Here is a 14,985-nt window from a genome sequence, read left to right as displayed (position 1 = left end):
TTCAAAAGTCTGCCACACCATTCCCTGGGTTGAAAGATCCATCTCATTCATGGTTTGACCTGCCTTACACTGTGTGGTGTTCCCGATGTGACCGTGTCTCTGTGCCATCATTACAGAGCCTCCCTTGCCTCGTGTTGTGGTGTGCTTGAAGTGATGTGACCTCTCCGAGTCCTACTAATGCCGTGCTTTTTTATGTGATGTCTTTTTCTAACTCTGGCTGTGCCCATGCCAGACTAATCATGAACTACCCTCCCTCTCATCACTTCCCCAACATCTCTTTTCTCCTCTTCCACAACGCAATTTCTCCATTCTTAACCTTGCATGCCATGGCGCCTCGCTCAAACTCTTGCTAACCCCACCGCCGTAGCGCTCGCAGCAACAGCAACAATTCCAACACTCCCTGCTGCGTCTCTCTCTCTCTTTCTTTCTCTATCTTTTTCTCTCTTTCTCTGTTCTCTCCCCTTCACACGTTCTCCCTCTTTGCAAGACTGCGAATGCTTCGGCCACTCCAACCGATGCAGCTACATCGAGCTGCTAAACACCGTCATTTGCGTGAGCTGTAAGCACAACACTAGGGGCCAGCACTGCCAGCTATGCAAGCTGGGATACTACCGCAATGCCTCGGCAGAACTGGACGATGAAAATGTGTGCATAGGTTAGTCCCCTACCCCCTTCACTGCCACCCTGCTTTCACACAAACTCTCTACTCGCCTCACCTCCTGTCTTTGACTTGTCACAAGAGAAAGTGTCACCTTTCATCCCCTATGGCTTCATCATCCATTTTCTTGCCTCCATGTCTTTCTATGGTCTCCACATCTTCCTCTTTTGCTTCTTCTGCTTTCACACAACAGTGTCACTCATTAACCTCCTTGACAGAGTGAGTGTCATTGAGGATGCTAGTCATTTAGCTTTAATCAGATACACCCAAATTTGATGCTGAAGTGCTTTCAGTCATTCTTTCAGGTATGGTATGGATTTCTGTGGACTGATATTGGGCTAATGTAGTATGTTACAGTTGATGTCTAGCTGTCAGCTTGTATTCAAGAGGCATAAAGTGAGCCAAACATTGATTTAAAGCTTTTAAGTGTAAATGAGTGAATTATCTGAGTCACTAATAGATATCAATAACAATAACAATACAGAATGTGCACAAAATAATAGAAACACCTAAAATATGAAAAAATGTATGTCTTTGACCTACACTAATCACAAATAGGCTTGTGTTTTACAGTCAGAACAGCTAATTGTGAAGGGTATCCTCATTTATCCATGTAAGCTTTGATTCCATTGCCAATGCAGTTTTCTTTTTGGGTAAATTCTGTCATGATTTTCTATTAAAAAAAAATCCCTTGCCACATTCAAGAAATAGTCATATTTAGACATTTGTAGACATTTTGGGAAATGCGTATTCCCCTTCTCATATGAGTACAGTAAATATGAAGTTACTACAAGCAGCCTCTTAGCTTAACTTAGCACAAAGACTGGAAACTACTGTAGGAAATGACTAGCCTGGCTCTGTCCGAAGGAAACCTCTAACCTCTAAAGCTCATGAATTAACATACTATATCTTGTTTGTTTAACAAAAACCTAGCTTAGCTGTTTTTCGAGCGAAGCTAACCAGCTCCAGCTAAATATTAACTGTACAGAGATGAGAGTGGTTTGATCTTTAACTCTTGGAGAGGAAGCAAAAAAGCATATTTTCACAAAATATTAACAGCATCATTTGTGAGCTAAGCAGATGTAGTTTTACTATTTAGGGAGTAAATAGGTTTGGTGCCATGCCATTGGTCTGATGGCCCATTTTGATGAAATCCCAATAGTTTGAAAAACTTATTGGACTGAAAGCCCATAGTCCAATGGCCTGTTATGTCCTTAATATCTTAGTGTATTTTAACCCAAACCATAACCCTAACCAAGTGGTTTTTGTGCCTAAACCTAACTAGACCTTAACCACAACACTGTCACACCATAAAACATTTTAACAAGCATGCCAAAATAAACTAAGATATTAAGGCGAAAAGATGACAGAGGTAGCCTAATCGGAACACCTAACCATAAATAATGGCACTGCGTTAGCAGACACAGATAATGTTTATTTTATTTGATTTAATAAATCAGCAGTTATAAAAAAAAAATGCGTTGTTAAGGCAGACGAGCATTATCTGGGAAACATCACGTTTATTCACTTTACGTGGAGCTAAAATTAATACTGAATTATGTTCGCCTAATGAGTTAATGTCTGTTTATGAGTCAAAAGAAATCATAAACGATTGTTTAGAAAGAGTTGCAGTTTACCAGTAAGCTCAGCTCTGTTAAATTTAACAATATTGTTATAATATATATATATATATATATATATATATATATATAATAGTTAATAGAGGCCAAACTGCATAGTAAAAACTGCTATGTTTGTGTTGCTGCCTCATCATCAGTCTTATCAAACAGACTTTTTACAATTCACTCAGTTCTTTTGATAAATTCGCCATCATATTTCACAAAGCAGAACTCTTTAATGAAATCATGTAAAAATTCTGTGGACGTGCTGACTAGCGGTGTTTCAGAATGTCAAACAGTAACGTTACACATCTTACTTTAGTTTATTTACATTAGTTCACAGGAGAGCCGTTAAAGTTAAACAGTCTTTCTTTAGGAGTCATACAGAGACATACATTATGATTTACGTTATGAGTTATATGTAATATGTAAATTGAGCAATATGTTAACATGTGGTGAGTATAAGGCCGACAGTCACTGAACTCCGACTGCAGAGTGTGTATTTTTGCAGCAATGGGCATCTGTTTTCGGGCTAACGGGCCATCGGACTAATGGGCTTTCAGTCCAATGGGACATTTTTCAAACTATTGGGGTTTCGGAATAATGGGCCTTTGGACCAATAGGCAGTTCCCTTAGCTTTAGCATGCCTCTCTAAAAACTGACACATGAAATGAGTCATTATGAGAAATGTTTAAAGCTGACACACTGCTAATTGGTATTCTATTTAGTGTCATTTGCCTGTGAAGACTGCTGCTTTTGAAGTTGTGATGTCAAAGTTAAAGGCCATTTTCATCTGGTGTTTCTTTTATTTTGTCCATGACCTTTACGCAGGCATCCATACACTGCATCATCTGTTTTTCTTCTGTGTAAAAATGTGTGAAAATTGCATTTCACATAGTTCCTAAGGCAACAGTTTGGTTCCCTATTGGATTCTTTAGCTAGCATGTGGAGAGTGAATTCACAGTGCTCAGTGCCAGGTGCATTTGTGAGTCCTGAGGGGGGAGTTTGACAAGCAACAAGAGTTCTGAGAGAAATGTTGCAGAGAAGTCACACCGCCAGTCAGAGGTGCAACGCAAGTGCATATGTCATATACATGAAATGGCCTCAGGAGTAGCAGCTGAAACCCGTCACAAGGCGTTAAGAGTCAGCGAGGCGCTACCTTGTGCCAAATCGCCGTCACCCTGCTTCTCTTTTACTGACCCCCCCCGTTTGTCACTTGCCGTCACCTCTCTCCCCTTGCCTGACCCCCGGATGTCACTCGAGTGCAGCCACGTGCAGCCGGCAAAGCCACAGAAGGTGCCATGTGATGGTCAGGGACTGTCAAAATAAGTGTCACTCTGACTGCAGAGTGCTCCAGTCGCTGTGGAAAGCTGGAAGGTCAGTTGAGCATAGGACACTAGAGACTTGACAGGTTTTTTTTTTTTGTTTTTTTGGGAGTTTTTTTACAGAATAGTTTTTTTTTTTATAGGATATTACAAATCTAATTGTGGCTAATGAACATTCTCCTCTGTAAATGGTGAAGAGGATTTGGCAATGAGGACAAAAAGTTGGAGGATGATTAAGATAACTTTAAATGAATACTAGTTATATACATTTGGAAATGAGAGAGAATTAAAGAACATATTTCAACAATGCCCATTTCAATGTTCCAAACTCATTCTTCTAAAACCTTAACATTCATTCTTTGTCTTTGTTTCATGCCATTATCCATCTGATACCATCTTATTACTGTCATTTTCCATCTCCTCTTTCCATCTTTTTCTATCTGTACCTGTATGAAAGATTTATATTTTAGAAAAGCATGTGCAGATTAGCCCACTTTGTCATCTTAAATCAAAGCTAATGATAATGCTTTGCATATTTGCTTATTGCAAGTTGTATATCTGTAAAACAGTAAATTTGACAGTAATTACAAATATGCTGTAATGAAAACAAAGTGTTCATGCATCTAGAATCAACTTCATTCTTTTCTCATTCTGTCTCCATTACAGTTGAAATGGTAGCATTTTCTCTGTATGAGTCTTTAAAATCAATCCACATTTTTTATCCAGTTTAAAGTTACTAAGCGCCTTGTTACAATGGTTGAGTTGATAACTGAGCTTGAGGACTGTGGTCCACGCTGTGAAAATCCTAGAAGTGTGCTGGGAAGTCAAAGCACCACCCTGTCTCCAGCTTGTGTGTGTATGTGTGTGTCTTGTTTTTCCAGAGTGTAATTGTAATCCCTTTGGCTCAGTCAGTGATCGCTGTAATGGCACAGGATTTTGTATATGTAAGGAGGGCACAACAGGGCCTAAGTGTCAGGAGTGTCTACCCGGCTATTTGTGGGACGATGGCTGCAAATGTAAGTAGAACCACAACCCTCCCCACGCAGCTCCCAACTGTTCTCCCCCTCAGCTCTGTCTCTCTTTGCTATCTCTCTCTGATTTCTTTTCTCTCTCTTTGACTCCTGAGCTTGGCTGGAAGAATGTGCTGCACATGCGCAGGACTGCCCAGCTGCCTTGACAAACACAGACCTAACCCATAACATGAGCTAACTCAATATACTACGTCATTTGACTCACTAACTGAACCTGCATTTCACACTTGCTGTGGCTGCGTTAGCAATGTGATGTTAGCAGGTGCCCTATATGGCTCAAATGGGGAAAAGAAAGCAATAGCATGTCAGGATGCATGCTGCTCAGTAACTCAGTTATCCAGCCATGTCACACACCAACAACACAACAGCTGAGTCAATATTGACTGCTTGACAGGCTGCCTGTGATCTGTTTGAGTATCCCATCACCCCTTTGCCAGTCCACAACAGGACAATGTCATCCAACACCAACATTTTTAAAGGGGAATGCAGGTCATTTTGAGTTCCAGCCCATTTATTACTGTCTACCGTTTGTATTTCCCCCAGCCAATTTGAAATGCATGCCATGTGTAGTCATTTTTTTTCAAATGTCACCAATTTTTCATTGTTTCTTTCAAGTCAAACTTCAGTGACAAACCTACTGGAGGTAGACAAAATAAAGTAACAGCTCTTGATAAAGGGTTTTAACTCTATTGATTTACAGAAAGAACTCTGAAGAATGTTGAAGTAACAGAATCACCATTGCAAACACTGGTTATACATGTCAATTAGCGGGTTAATAACTATTTATGTAATATCTTTTACTATTATTATATCAAATAATTTTGCCTTTTAAAATATATATGTTTTTTGACCAATACACTTGAAATTTTGGCACAGGTTGCTTCCTGGTTGACAAATCTCACATGACTGATTGCCGGACTTCTAACAGCTCGTTATTCCTGCTAATTGGCACTTGACCGACCATGACTCACCCGTTGTAGCATTGTTTGTAATTGTGACTAAGTTACCTCAGAATTATAGAGCTTTTTCACAAGGCAGTGACATCTATTTGCCTACCTTGTGTAGCTCAACATTAATCTCTGTCCTGGCTAACAAAGGTGCCCTAAATAAGGTACCTCCATACTGTAAGATGACAAGATCTTGAAGGATTAATTTCTAGCGGAGGCCGCTATTTCTTCCTGTGGATGTAAGGTGATGATCTGTGTAAGCAGAGTGTAATATTATCATGAAGGATGTCAGCAAATGGTCGATTGAATCCAATCAGGGATGTATAAATTGGGAAAATGCTAAAGTCAGACACAGCCCAAACAACTACAAACACAAACCTGCATATCATAAGATCAATTAAGGCTTTATCTTTTTTTGTGATGAATTATTAAAAACCGAGGAGGTATCCTTTCATAATATGCAAGAATAACAACAAGAGAGAGCTTCTGTTGAGGGAAAATGAGCACTTTTATCTTGAGCTATAGCAGGAAGAATGTAAAGAGGAGGAATCACTTTGCCATTGGCACAAATAATACTATTATCTTTTAAGAAGAATAATTTAAACCTCCAACATTTTTTGTATGATTATTGACAGAAATGACAGACTATTATAATTTCAATGGTGTTGTTTAAAATTTGCACTAAAAACAGAACTAAACACTAGACAGAACTAAAAGTAGCCAATGTTGTTGTTTGGTGTAATTGAATATAAAAGTGAATATATGTATACATATTCAATCTAAAGCTTGTTGATGTCATCACACATTGACATATTTCTATTATCATCATTTACCAATCTGCAATTAATTTATTATTGATCAACTGTCCATTGATGGTGCCAACAATCTATACATATAAAATTTCAAATGACAGGTTTTATTGTTAGTTTCTCAAAGCAAAGGCTTCTAGCAGGAGTTTCTTCTCTGACAGCAGCCTCATTATAACAGAATGCAGTGCTGCCTTATGATGTGCGGGGTTTGTTTACAGGGGTTATGTAGAGGTAAAAGAGGCAGGTTTAGAGGTGCATCATAGTGTAAATTAGAAAACATCACAAATAACTGGTGAAATGCATTGAACAACACAGGTTGATGATCTAATAAATAACAATATAAATCAGATGGATGATTTGAACTTTAAAAATCAGCTTGACACCACATCGTCAGAAATAATACCATCACATAACTATTTGGTGTTTGTTAGTCTGCAACATGCAAATAGAAAGTGCTTCAGGTGCATTATTATTTAAATTCAGTGAAAAACGAATAATCAGTTTATTTTAGTAGTTCCTGACACAGATGGATGTTCATTAAAATGTACTGTTTTTGATTAATATATTCAGTGTGTATTGTGTGAATACACACTGTCAGCATTGCGCATCTGTTTCTGCACAAAAGGTAAGTGTGAAGACTTAGGCTGGTATGGCTCACATCCCCTGTCATCTTATGATGCATGCATATGCAGACCCCAAGGCATTACTTAGTGAAATACAATAGTGAGCTGTACAAAAACCAGTAATTAAATGCAAATAAGAAAGTGAAAGAAAGGTATTCTTGATTTTAAACAGGACCAAGTCAAACAGATGGGAAGTCATATCCAGTGAGAGAGAGCAAAGCATGGATCAGTAGTTTAATCTGTCAGATTAGCTATGAAGCAGTGATAAAAAAAAAAAAAATCAAACCAACATTATTGTGTAACGTATTTAAATCTTTAAGTCCTCAAACTCTCAGTCTTCCTACAATGAGATCCATAGTGCAACATTGTATGCTCTTATACCTTTTACTTACATACAAATTCTTTTTTAATTAACTACTCTATTGGTGTACCCGCTCTCCTCAATCTACTATTAATTCAATTAGCATGTTTTCCTACATTTCCCAGAATGCCTTCATTCAAACCCCAAAGAATGGGGGTTCTCTGAGAAAAAAATGATGTAGTGTTATATTTGGTCGAGGACTGCACTGGGTTTATACTCTACTTTACTGACAATCAGCAAAGATGAAACCCTCGACTGCATTGCATTCTGGTCTATTGAGGCTATGGTAGAGAAATTAGTATTTCTGCCCCTGCTATGAATTCCTTTATATATTAGTGTGATGTTTTAGTAGGTGGAAGAAATCTTCTTCTGCTCTGGCAATAACTTGATAAGACAGATTTCCTCAGGAATTAGGAAAATAATCTTAACAGCAAATGGGCCCCAAAATACATGTAGCTGTTTAAGGACGACTTCTTTCTTATATTGACTACAGTAAATGCAACAAAACACCTGAAATAATGCCTGTCCAAGGAGCTTATACTGCTGATTTATCGCATGACTGAAATAGTTTGAAAACTTTTCGGACTTGACCTTCCATAGCTTCCCCAGTGCTGTGCTGTGCAGTACTCTATCTGCATGCAGACTGAAGAATGCAATTAAAACTCAAATCTCTCATCAAACACATCATAGTCCCAGACAGGCACACCTAGTTCATAGGTCCCCTCTCTAAATATTATCACTCATATCAAAAGCAAACGCAACAAATCTCATCATTTACTGCCTGTGCTGGCTCTGTTTGCATGCAGACAAATGGTTAATGTGGGAGACTGAAAGGAGATAAAGGTGCAGAGCTCTCAGCATAATTCTTTCTACAGTACACCAGGAGTTTTCCTGCTTTCAACACAACTCTTCACTGATCTTTAGAAATGTGCATTTCCTGCATTTGTCATTACTTTGTTTTGTGGATGACTGCCCAGTTACCACAATAATTCCATGATGATATTAGAAAATAGTAGCACTATCACAGTTGTTTTCCAAAACTTCCCCTGGAACAAGGACCAAACAAATAGTATGAGGGTCAGTTCATCCCTTTATATGTCCTATGCTATTACTGTTGCCTTTAATCTCATTGACCCAGCGATACATCATTGATAAAATTTGTTATTAATGCTTCTTTTAAAAAAATCAATGTCTCTGTTTAATTGGGGCTTTAGCACTTTAGTGCTTAGTGCTTTGCCTTCACAGGTCAGCCATTACCTGAACTTCCCTTTGAAGTCAACTGGACTGCATTATGCAGAATTATTTTTGGACTGGTTCACCTTAAAATCTTGAAATCATTAAATGGCAGTCATTTGAAAATAGGCAGGTGTGTACCTGCCCGGTCAGCTAACACTGACCTACAATAGCTACCCTTTGAAACCAGACGGCAGTCAGTGGTTAATTAAAAATGTAAAATTTCCTTTGAAAATCTCATCTGCTGCTTAAATTGTCCCTCTTTGGAGTTCTAGAGAGAAATAAGGCATTTTTCTCCATTCATATGCTGCTTTTGGGCATAGCCTATTTTCAGGAAGACAGTGAAGCAGCTCTAATTCAAGGCTAAATACAACCTGAAAAGAACATCCATGCTGCTGAAAATAGCTGTTAGCAGACAGCTATCCCACATCGCTAATGTTAACCTACATTTATCTTCAAAACCAAGTTAGATGGATTCATATTTACTGGTAGTACTGTATGCACTTATTGGACACTGGAAGTAGCCTAAACTTAAACAATTCAAACAACTCGACTTTGGAGATAAATAAAACATTATCAATACGAGGTTTCTTACTTCTGGCAGTACCCAACACTATACAGTAGGCCCACATCTTAAATCAACTAATAAGGGTTATTTTTTCAGGCTTTTGCCATCAACTTATTCAGATCTTCCATGTTACTATTTGCTTTGTTGTCTTCCAAAAGGGAACTCCCATCCTGATCATGGTGAAAATTAAATATGCTGCAAGCAAACAACATGCCGGTATTACCAGGCTCTTTCTGGAGGTGCAGTAGAATCTAAAAGCTGTCATTTTGTACCCCTTATCAAATAATGCTTGAGCAGGGCTTCAAGTGTCCCTCACTGTCTAGTCTGTTGCAAATGGTTGACCTTGGGCTGCTTTTTCTCTTTGAAAATATATGCATATACATTGATGTCTTGCACATCATTTCAAATTTTTGATGATAATTTTGAAGCATAAAGGGAATAAAAACTACTTGAATATCCTTAGAAATATGAGACATTTTAGCATTTTTTCCTGAAAGCAGGGAAGGGAATAAGATGGACAAGATGAAAGGTCATTGTCTAATTAAAGTAGTCTCTCCCGCGTCCTGATCGTATCAAGGCCTCTTGGGGAAAAACATGATTCTTTAATTAATACTCTTGATTGCTCTTCCTCCCCCCTCATCTGGGAGGAGATATTTCTCATTACCAATTTTAGCTGTTGCTTCAGCATAAGGAGAAATCCAGGTGAACAAAGGCTTTCCAAAGACAGAAACTGTTTTTTGTTTTTTTTGTGATAGACACTGTAGTTATATTTATTGACTCATTAGTTTAGTTTCTTGGGTTGGATGGGTCATGAAATTGATATGTCAATTGGAGAAAAAAAAGACAGAGTTAAGATGTCTTATTTGGATCTAGTTGTGCATTGTAATTGGTGAGCTGTGGCCTGAAGCAAAACTCACCGAGCCAAACAGCAGCTCCCTTTTCTCCAGCAAAATAGACGTTGCACAAATAGGATTCGCAGAGTCAATGTTTCTTAACAAGCCTCCCATCAAAGCCCTATTTGGCTATTCCTGGGAGACAGCATGCATCCAATCCTGAGTATTAGGAGAGAGGACTGATATTTGTTATTGTGATATTTATGTCCCATAGAGTTCATAGATTGCTCACCACATTGTTTTCCACTCCCATAAAGAACTGAAATGGGCAGAAGTGGCCCCTGTGTTTATCACAGTTTATTTGTCTCTGTTGGTTTATTAGTTTGTGCGGAGCTGCTTTGTTTGCCTCCAGCTTGCTTGACAGCTTGCCTCCACTGGGAATAGAGTGGCCTCGGTGTCCCAGCTCTAAATATACACCAATTTTCACTTGACGTTCAGTTTGTCTAAAGTCAGTGCTGTTTGGGGGAAAGCCTCACAGGCTTTGAGGAAACTGTGGATTTCTGTGCAGTAATGTAGCTGATGGGATGGAGTTTCAATCAGCTTTGTTATCAAAGAAATTAAAATGATTAAAAGGGATTTTGCTCATATAACAGAATGATTCTGTTCACATGCAAAAGATTAGTTGAAACTGCTCTGGTTGCCAGGTATCTAAAAAGGGATACTGTATTTGATACTTGATAGATACAGAGAATAATGTTATAACTGTAGACTATAAAAGTTTTAATGTTGTGTTCATTTTTAGCCTGTTTTGAAACTTAAGAATCTTCACTTTTGTCATGTTTAAATGTCAGGTGCAATAATGTTCAGTTTCATGCCATATTATTATAGGAGGATGTGAAATTTCATAGAGGTTATATTTTTATCAAAAGAATGAGGAAAAATCTGCACAGAGTAAAAATGTGAATATACAGTATATAAGGTGGTATTAAATTTTTGAGGGATGTTTAAAATTTGCAGTACTTGTCAGCACCTTGAACTAGAAAACTAGGTGTAATAAGAGAGTCCTTTGAAACCTCTATGTGTAGATATTTCATGTTATTGTGCCATCTTCAAAATTATTCTGATGGGTTACATTGAAAAATGAGACCATCCCGGTGAAAGTAAGTGTATTTCCTGATGCCACCACTGGGGGTGCCAAAGTTAAATTCGACACAGAGTGGCTTTAACGAGTGTGCTATTGCTTACAATTTGCGCTAACATTACTAACCTGACTTGACCTGAAATTTTGCCTGTTTTAAATATGCTGCTTGCACTGCAGACCTTGTCATGAAATACTTTGTATTACTATATGCGTTGAAAAATTTCTGCAACTGTAGTATGTTGTATAATGAAATATTTAAGAGTTCTGATGAAGTAAATCTGGAAGAACATGTAGTAACACCTTACTTGAAAGATACTGTTAATTTTGATAACTGTTAGAATCAGAGCATTAGAGAATTCCCTTTTTCCCCGCAGTGATCATTATAGTTTTATCCAATCCTAATAGGGCTGCTGAGTTGATAATTGAATTGTATAAAATTGTCTGGTGTTGATGATTAGCACTATTATAATGTATTTTTGAAGCATCACAGTACAATTCAAGTAAAGTGTTACCCAAAACCTCTTGAGTGTTTGATTCTCACTCTTTCTCCTGTCTTCATATTGCTTCCATCACAGCCCGGGTGTGTGACAACGAACTCCTCCGCTGCCAAAATGGTGGGGTGTGTGTTAACAACGTCCGCTGCACCTGTCCATCAGCCTATACGGGCCTGCTGTGTGAGAAGCCCCGCTGCGAGACGGAGCTGGGGGGCTGCGGGGGCGCCGATTCAGGCCAGTCCTCCCTGACGCCTCCGTCCATCCCCGGGCTGCTGCTGCTGCTGCTGCTGGGCTCGGCACTGCTGAGAGAAGCCTCCTGCTGGCCCACCGTGCTCTAAAGAGACCCATGACCTGGTGGGAGCGATACACTCCCCACCGCCTCCACCCCACCTTCCCATCCCTCTTTCAAATAATCAACAACCATTAAACAAGAACAACCATGAGCTTTCTGGACTGTACTGTACGAGCTTCTCCGCCGCCAGGCTCAATGGACACTCGCGCTGACGATAAAGGGAATGTGCCAGACAAATGAGTGCAAAAACTTTTAATTTAATTACAAAGAATATATAAAAATGAAAAAACATATACTTCTAAAAATGCCAGATATTATTTAAAAAAAAAGAAAAACGAGTAACTGAGCGTTTGCCTAATAAGAGTATAATGAGCAAAGAACAATGAGACCCCGTCCCCCTCTAAGCCATACCAGGTACTTGAGCTCCTTCCAGTTTGAGAAGGGATAACTGAAGATGACAGACTTGTTCACTTCCTCTCTTATTGCCACGGCAACAACAGCTGCAACCAATCAGCTCTCGCACGAGCCGACAGTGGCCCGCCGATCCCCCCGGGATGCTTCTGTGAGTTAATGTTGGCTGGACTGACGCAGAAGAAATCTCAAAGAAACCATCCCCGCTGAATGGCAAAGACTGGCCTCTGAAACATAACCATATACTTCAATACAACAAAAAGAGGAGAAAACACAGGAAGCATTCTTTGCTGTCAGTGCATTGTGGATAGAAGGAAATCTGTCCGGACTGCCACTTTGTGACACAAAAACCCTTGCCCATGTCGATTCCTCTCTAGCTTTCTGTCTCTCCTTCGAGCTCTATCTCATCCTCCCTCCTGTTCATCCTCCCCCCCCTTCCCTCCCCTTCCTCCAAATCCCCTCGCCATGCTGCCACTGACCTGTGCTTTCGTGAACGTTACTCTGTAACCCTTGTTGGTTGAAAGATTTTTTTGTCCGATGTTAGTGATGCACATGTGTAAGAAGCCCCCCCATCCCTCCCCTTCTTACCTCTCTTCCAAAAAGATACTCCAATTAAAGCTGTCTGATTCTTTTCTATCTTAGAGCCACCACGCTCCCTACGATCATGGTCAGAGGATAGTTTTCACCCAAGCAGATGAGAAGTGCATAGAAATCCATCAGTGTATTTGCAAGTTCTTTTCTCGACAAAGCAAACAAAAAAAAAGAGTCATGTAGTCCTTTTGTATCTTTGCCGAACTGTGATTGAAAAAAGGCAACCTTTATCTATTTAAGACATCCAAATGCAAAAGCAATTGTTTATGGTTTTCTTTTCTTTTTTCCATTTCTATCATTCACATATTTTATTTGTTAATATTACTTTTAGTTGTGCAGTTGATTTTCCTTTGTATTGGCAACGTGCTGGCATCAAAGAATATCAGTTTACATATACAGTATTAATAAAGTGTAATAAAATCCCACCAAAGGACATTATAAATGTTTTGTTCTTGCTTTAACACTTGAGAATTTAAGTGAATAAAAGTTTCAAAATTAAACTGTGTTGCTGATTTTTTAATCGCAGTTACATAATTAAGTTGTTTCTGAAACGAATGTGTGAATTTGAGACTTTTTTAGACATTATAAAATGCTGGCTGCTTATGTTGTGTAATTCTAATCAATTCGATTTTTTAACAGCTTCTGTGAAGTGTTTCCAATTGTAATAATAGGTTTCCAATGTTCTGCAGGAGTATTTATGTATCTTCTGTTGATTTTAGCAGTTCACTGCACTAAAATCCTATTTGGAGCATCTCACAAGTGTCTTTCTGTTATAGTCTGCTCTCTAAATGTTAAGATAAAAGTAAACCATTAGCAATCTTAGTTTATGACTTCTATAAAAACACTGCAGGTACTTAAAGTGCTTTTACATACTGTATCTTAATCTTGTTTATAACTGCACATATAATGTGCTCAGACACTTCAGTTGCTGCTTAGGAAGTGCTGACACGTTAGATAAACTAATATGCGATCTGAGGAACAGGAGCCCAACAAGGCCACCCTGACAAAATGATGGCATAAAAATCTGTGTATCAGCTTTGGTGATATTTCCGTGCTATTTATCTCAAATTCAATCTAGTAAAGATTTGTTTCAGTGGCATGCATTGTCGGAGGCACTGAATTAAATATTTACCACTATCGATGTCTCCCAGAGAGCCCGTGTTCAAAGTTTATATAGTGGGTCTTGTCAGACACTCGACAGTTCATCCATAACCTGAAATATTCAAGCAGCAGCTCTGACTAAACACTCCCTCCTTTTGTTGTTGTTTCAAAAGTTTGACTCAGGGGAAAGTAAAGAACTTAGAACCACTGATTGATATGCTAATGCATCAAAAATGATAATCAGTAAGACAATATTAAGCAACTGAGATGACAAATAAAGTTCAATTTTATTATTTCTTAGTTTCACAAAAAGTATCTGACGTCATCAGACAGGAAACCTTATATGGGATGTAAATATATCTCACCTTCACAAGCTACATAGTTTTTCATTTAAGTTTTTATTGTGTTGCAACCAGTTTAATGAGAGAACGAGACAGAATAACTGATTTCCTGACATTGTCTCTTATATGCCAAATTTACTGATTCTGATATTTTATTTTCTTGTTTGTATTTGATCCAGCCACCAAATCACATACAAATCCCAAGAACAAATTTTATTCAAAACTTAATATTTTCAGAAATCCTCAGAGTGCTGCATGCTTTATTGAAATGAAAATAAAAGACCCTCCCACACATTTTACTGGCTTCAAAGTGTGGCTCTGAGTGTTTGAGTTTCTTTATAAAACTTTCTTTACATACTTTATTCAATATGTCTTCAAGATTTCTGCTTCTATAATTCATGATTCAGACCTCTTAAAAAAATAACAATTGCTGATATGCATATACTATACATATACTGTAATAAAAGATAAGCAAATGACCAATTTAACAGTTTGCAACAATAAATCCCATTTCGGTTTAAAACTGGAAATAACTGTTTATGGACAACACAAACTAAAACAAAACTCTATTTCTTCGAGCACTGTTGTGTGTGAGAAGTGTCTGACT

At 38.4% G+C, this 14,985-nt stretch overlaps 1 protein-coding gene across 6 annotated transcripts in view; it reads left to right on the top strand.

The window, feature by feature from the left end:
• Positions 1-13,436, top strand: part of ntng1a (netrin g1a) — a 107,319-nt gene extending 93,883 nt beyond the window's left edge. For 3 of the 6 annotated variants that reach the window (XM_044340216.1, XM_044340218.1, XM_044340215.1), the window contains exons 8-9: positions 4,484-4,618; positions 11,724-13,436. In XM_044340216.1, coding sequence (XP_044196151.1) covers positions 4,484-4,618; positions 11,724-11,980 — 392 coding nt within the window. In that variant the 3' untranslated portion in view covers positions 11,981-13,436. The remainder of the gene's footprint in view (positions 1-4,483; positions 4,619-11,723) is intronic. The other 3 variants (XM_044340221.1, XM_044340220.1, XM_044340219.1) reach the window with 1 other exon arrangement.
• Positions 13,437-14,985: the final 1,549 nt, after the last annotated feature.

Source organism: Thunnus albacares, chromosome 21 (assembly GCF_914725855.1).
Source record: "Thunnus albacares chromosome 21, fThuAlb1.1, whole genome shotgun sequence".
Classification (NCBI taxonomy): domain Eukaryota; kingdom Metazoa; phylum Chordata; class Actinopteri; order Scombriformes; family Scombridae; genus Thunnus; species Thunnus albacares.
This window is presented reverse-complemented; position numbering and strand designations above follow the sequence as displayed.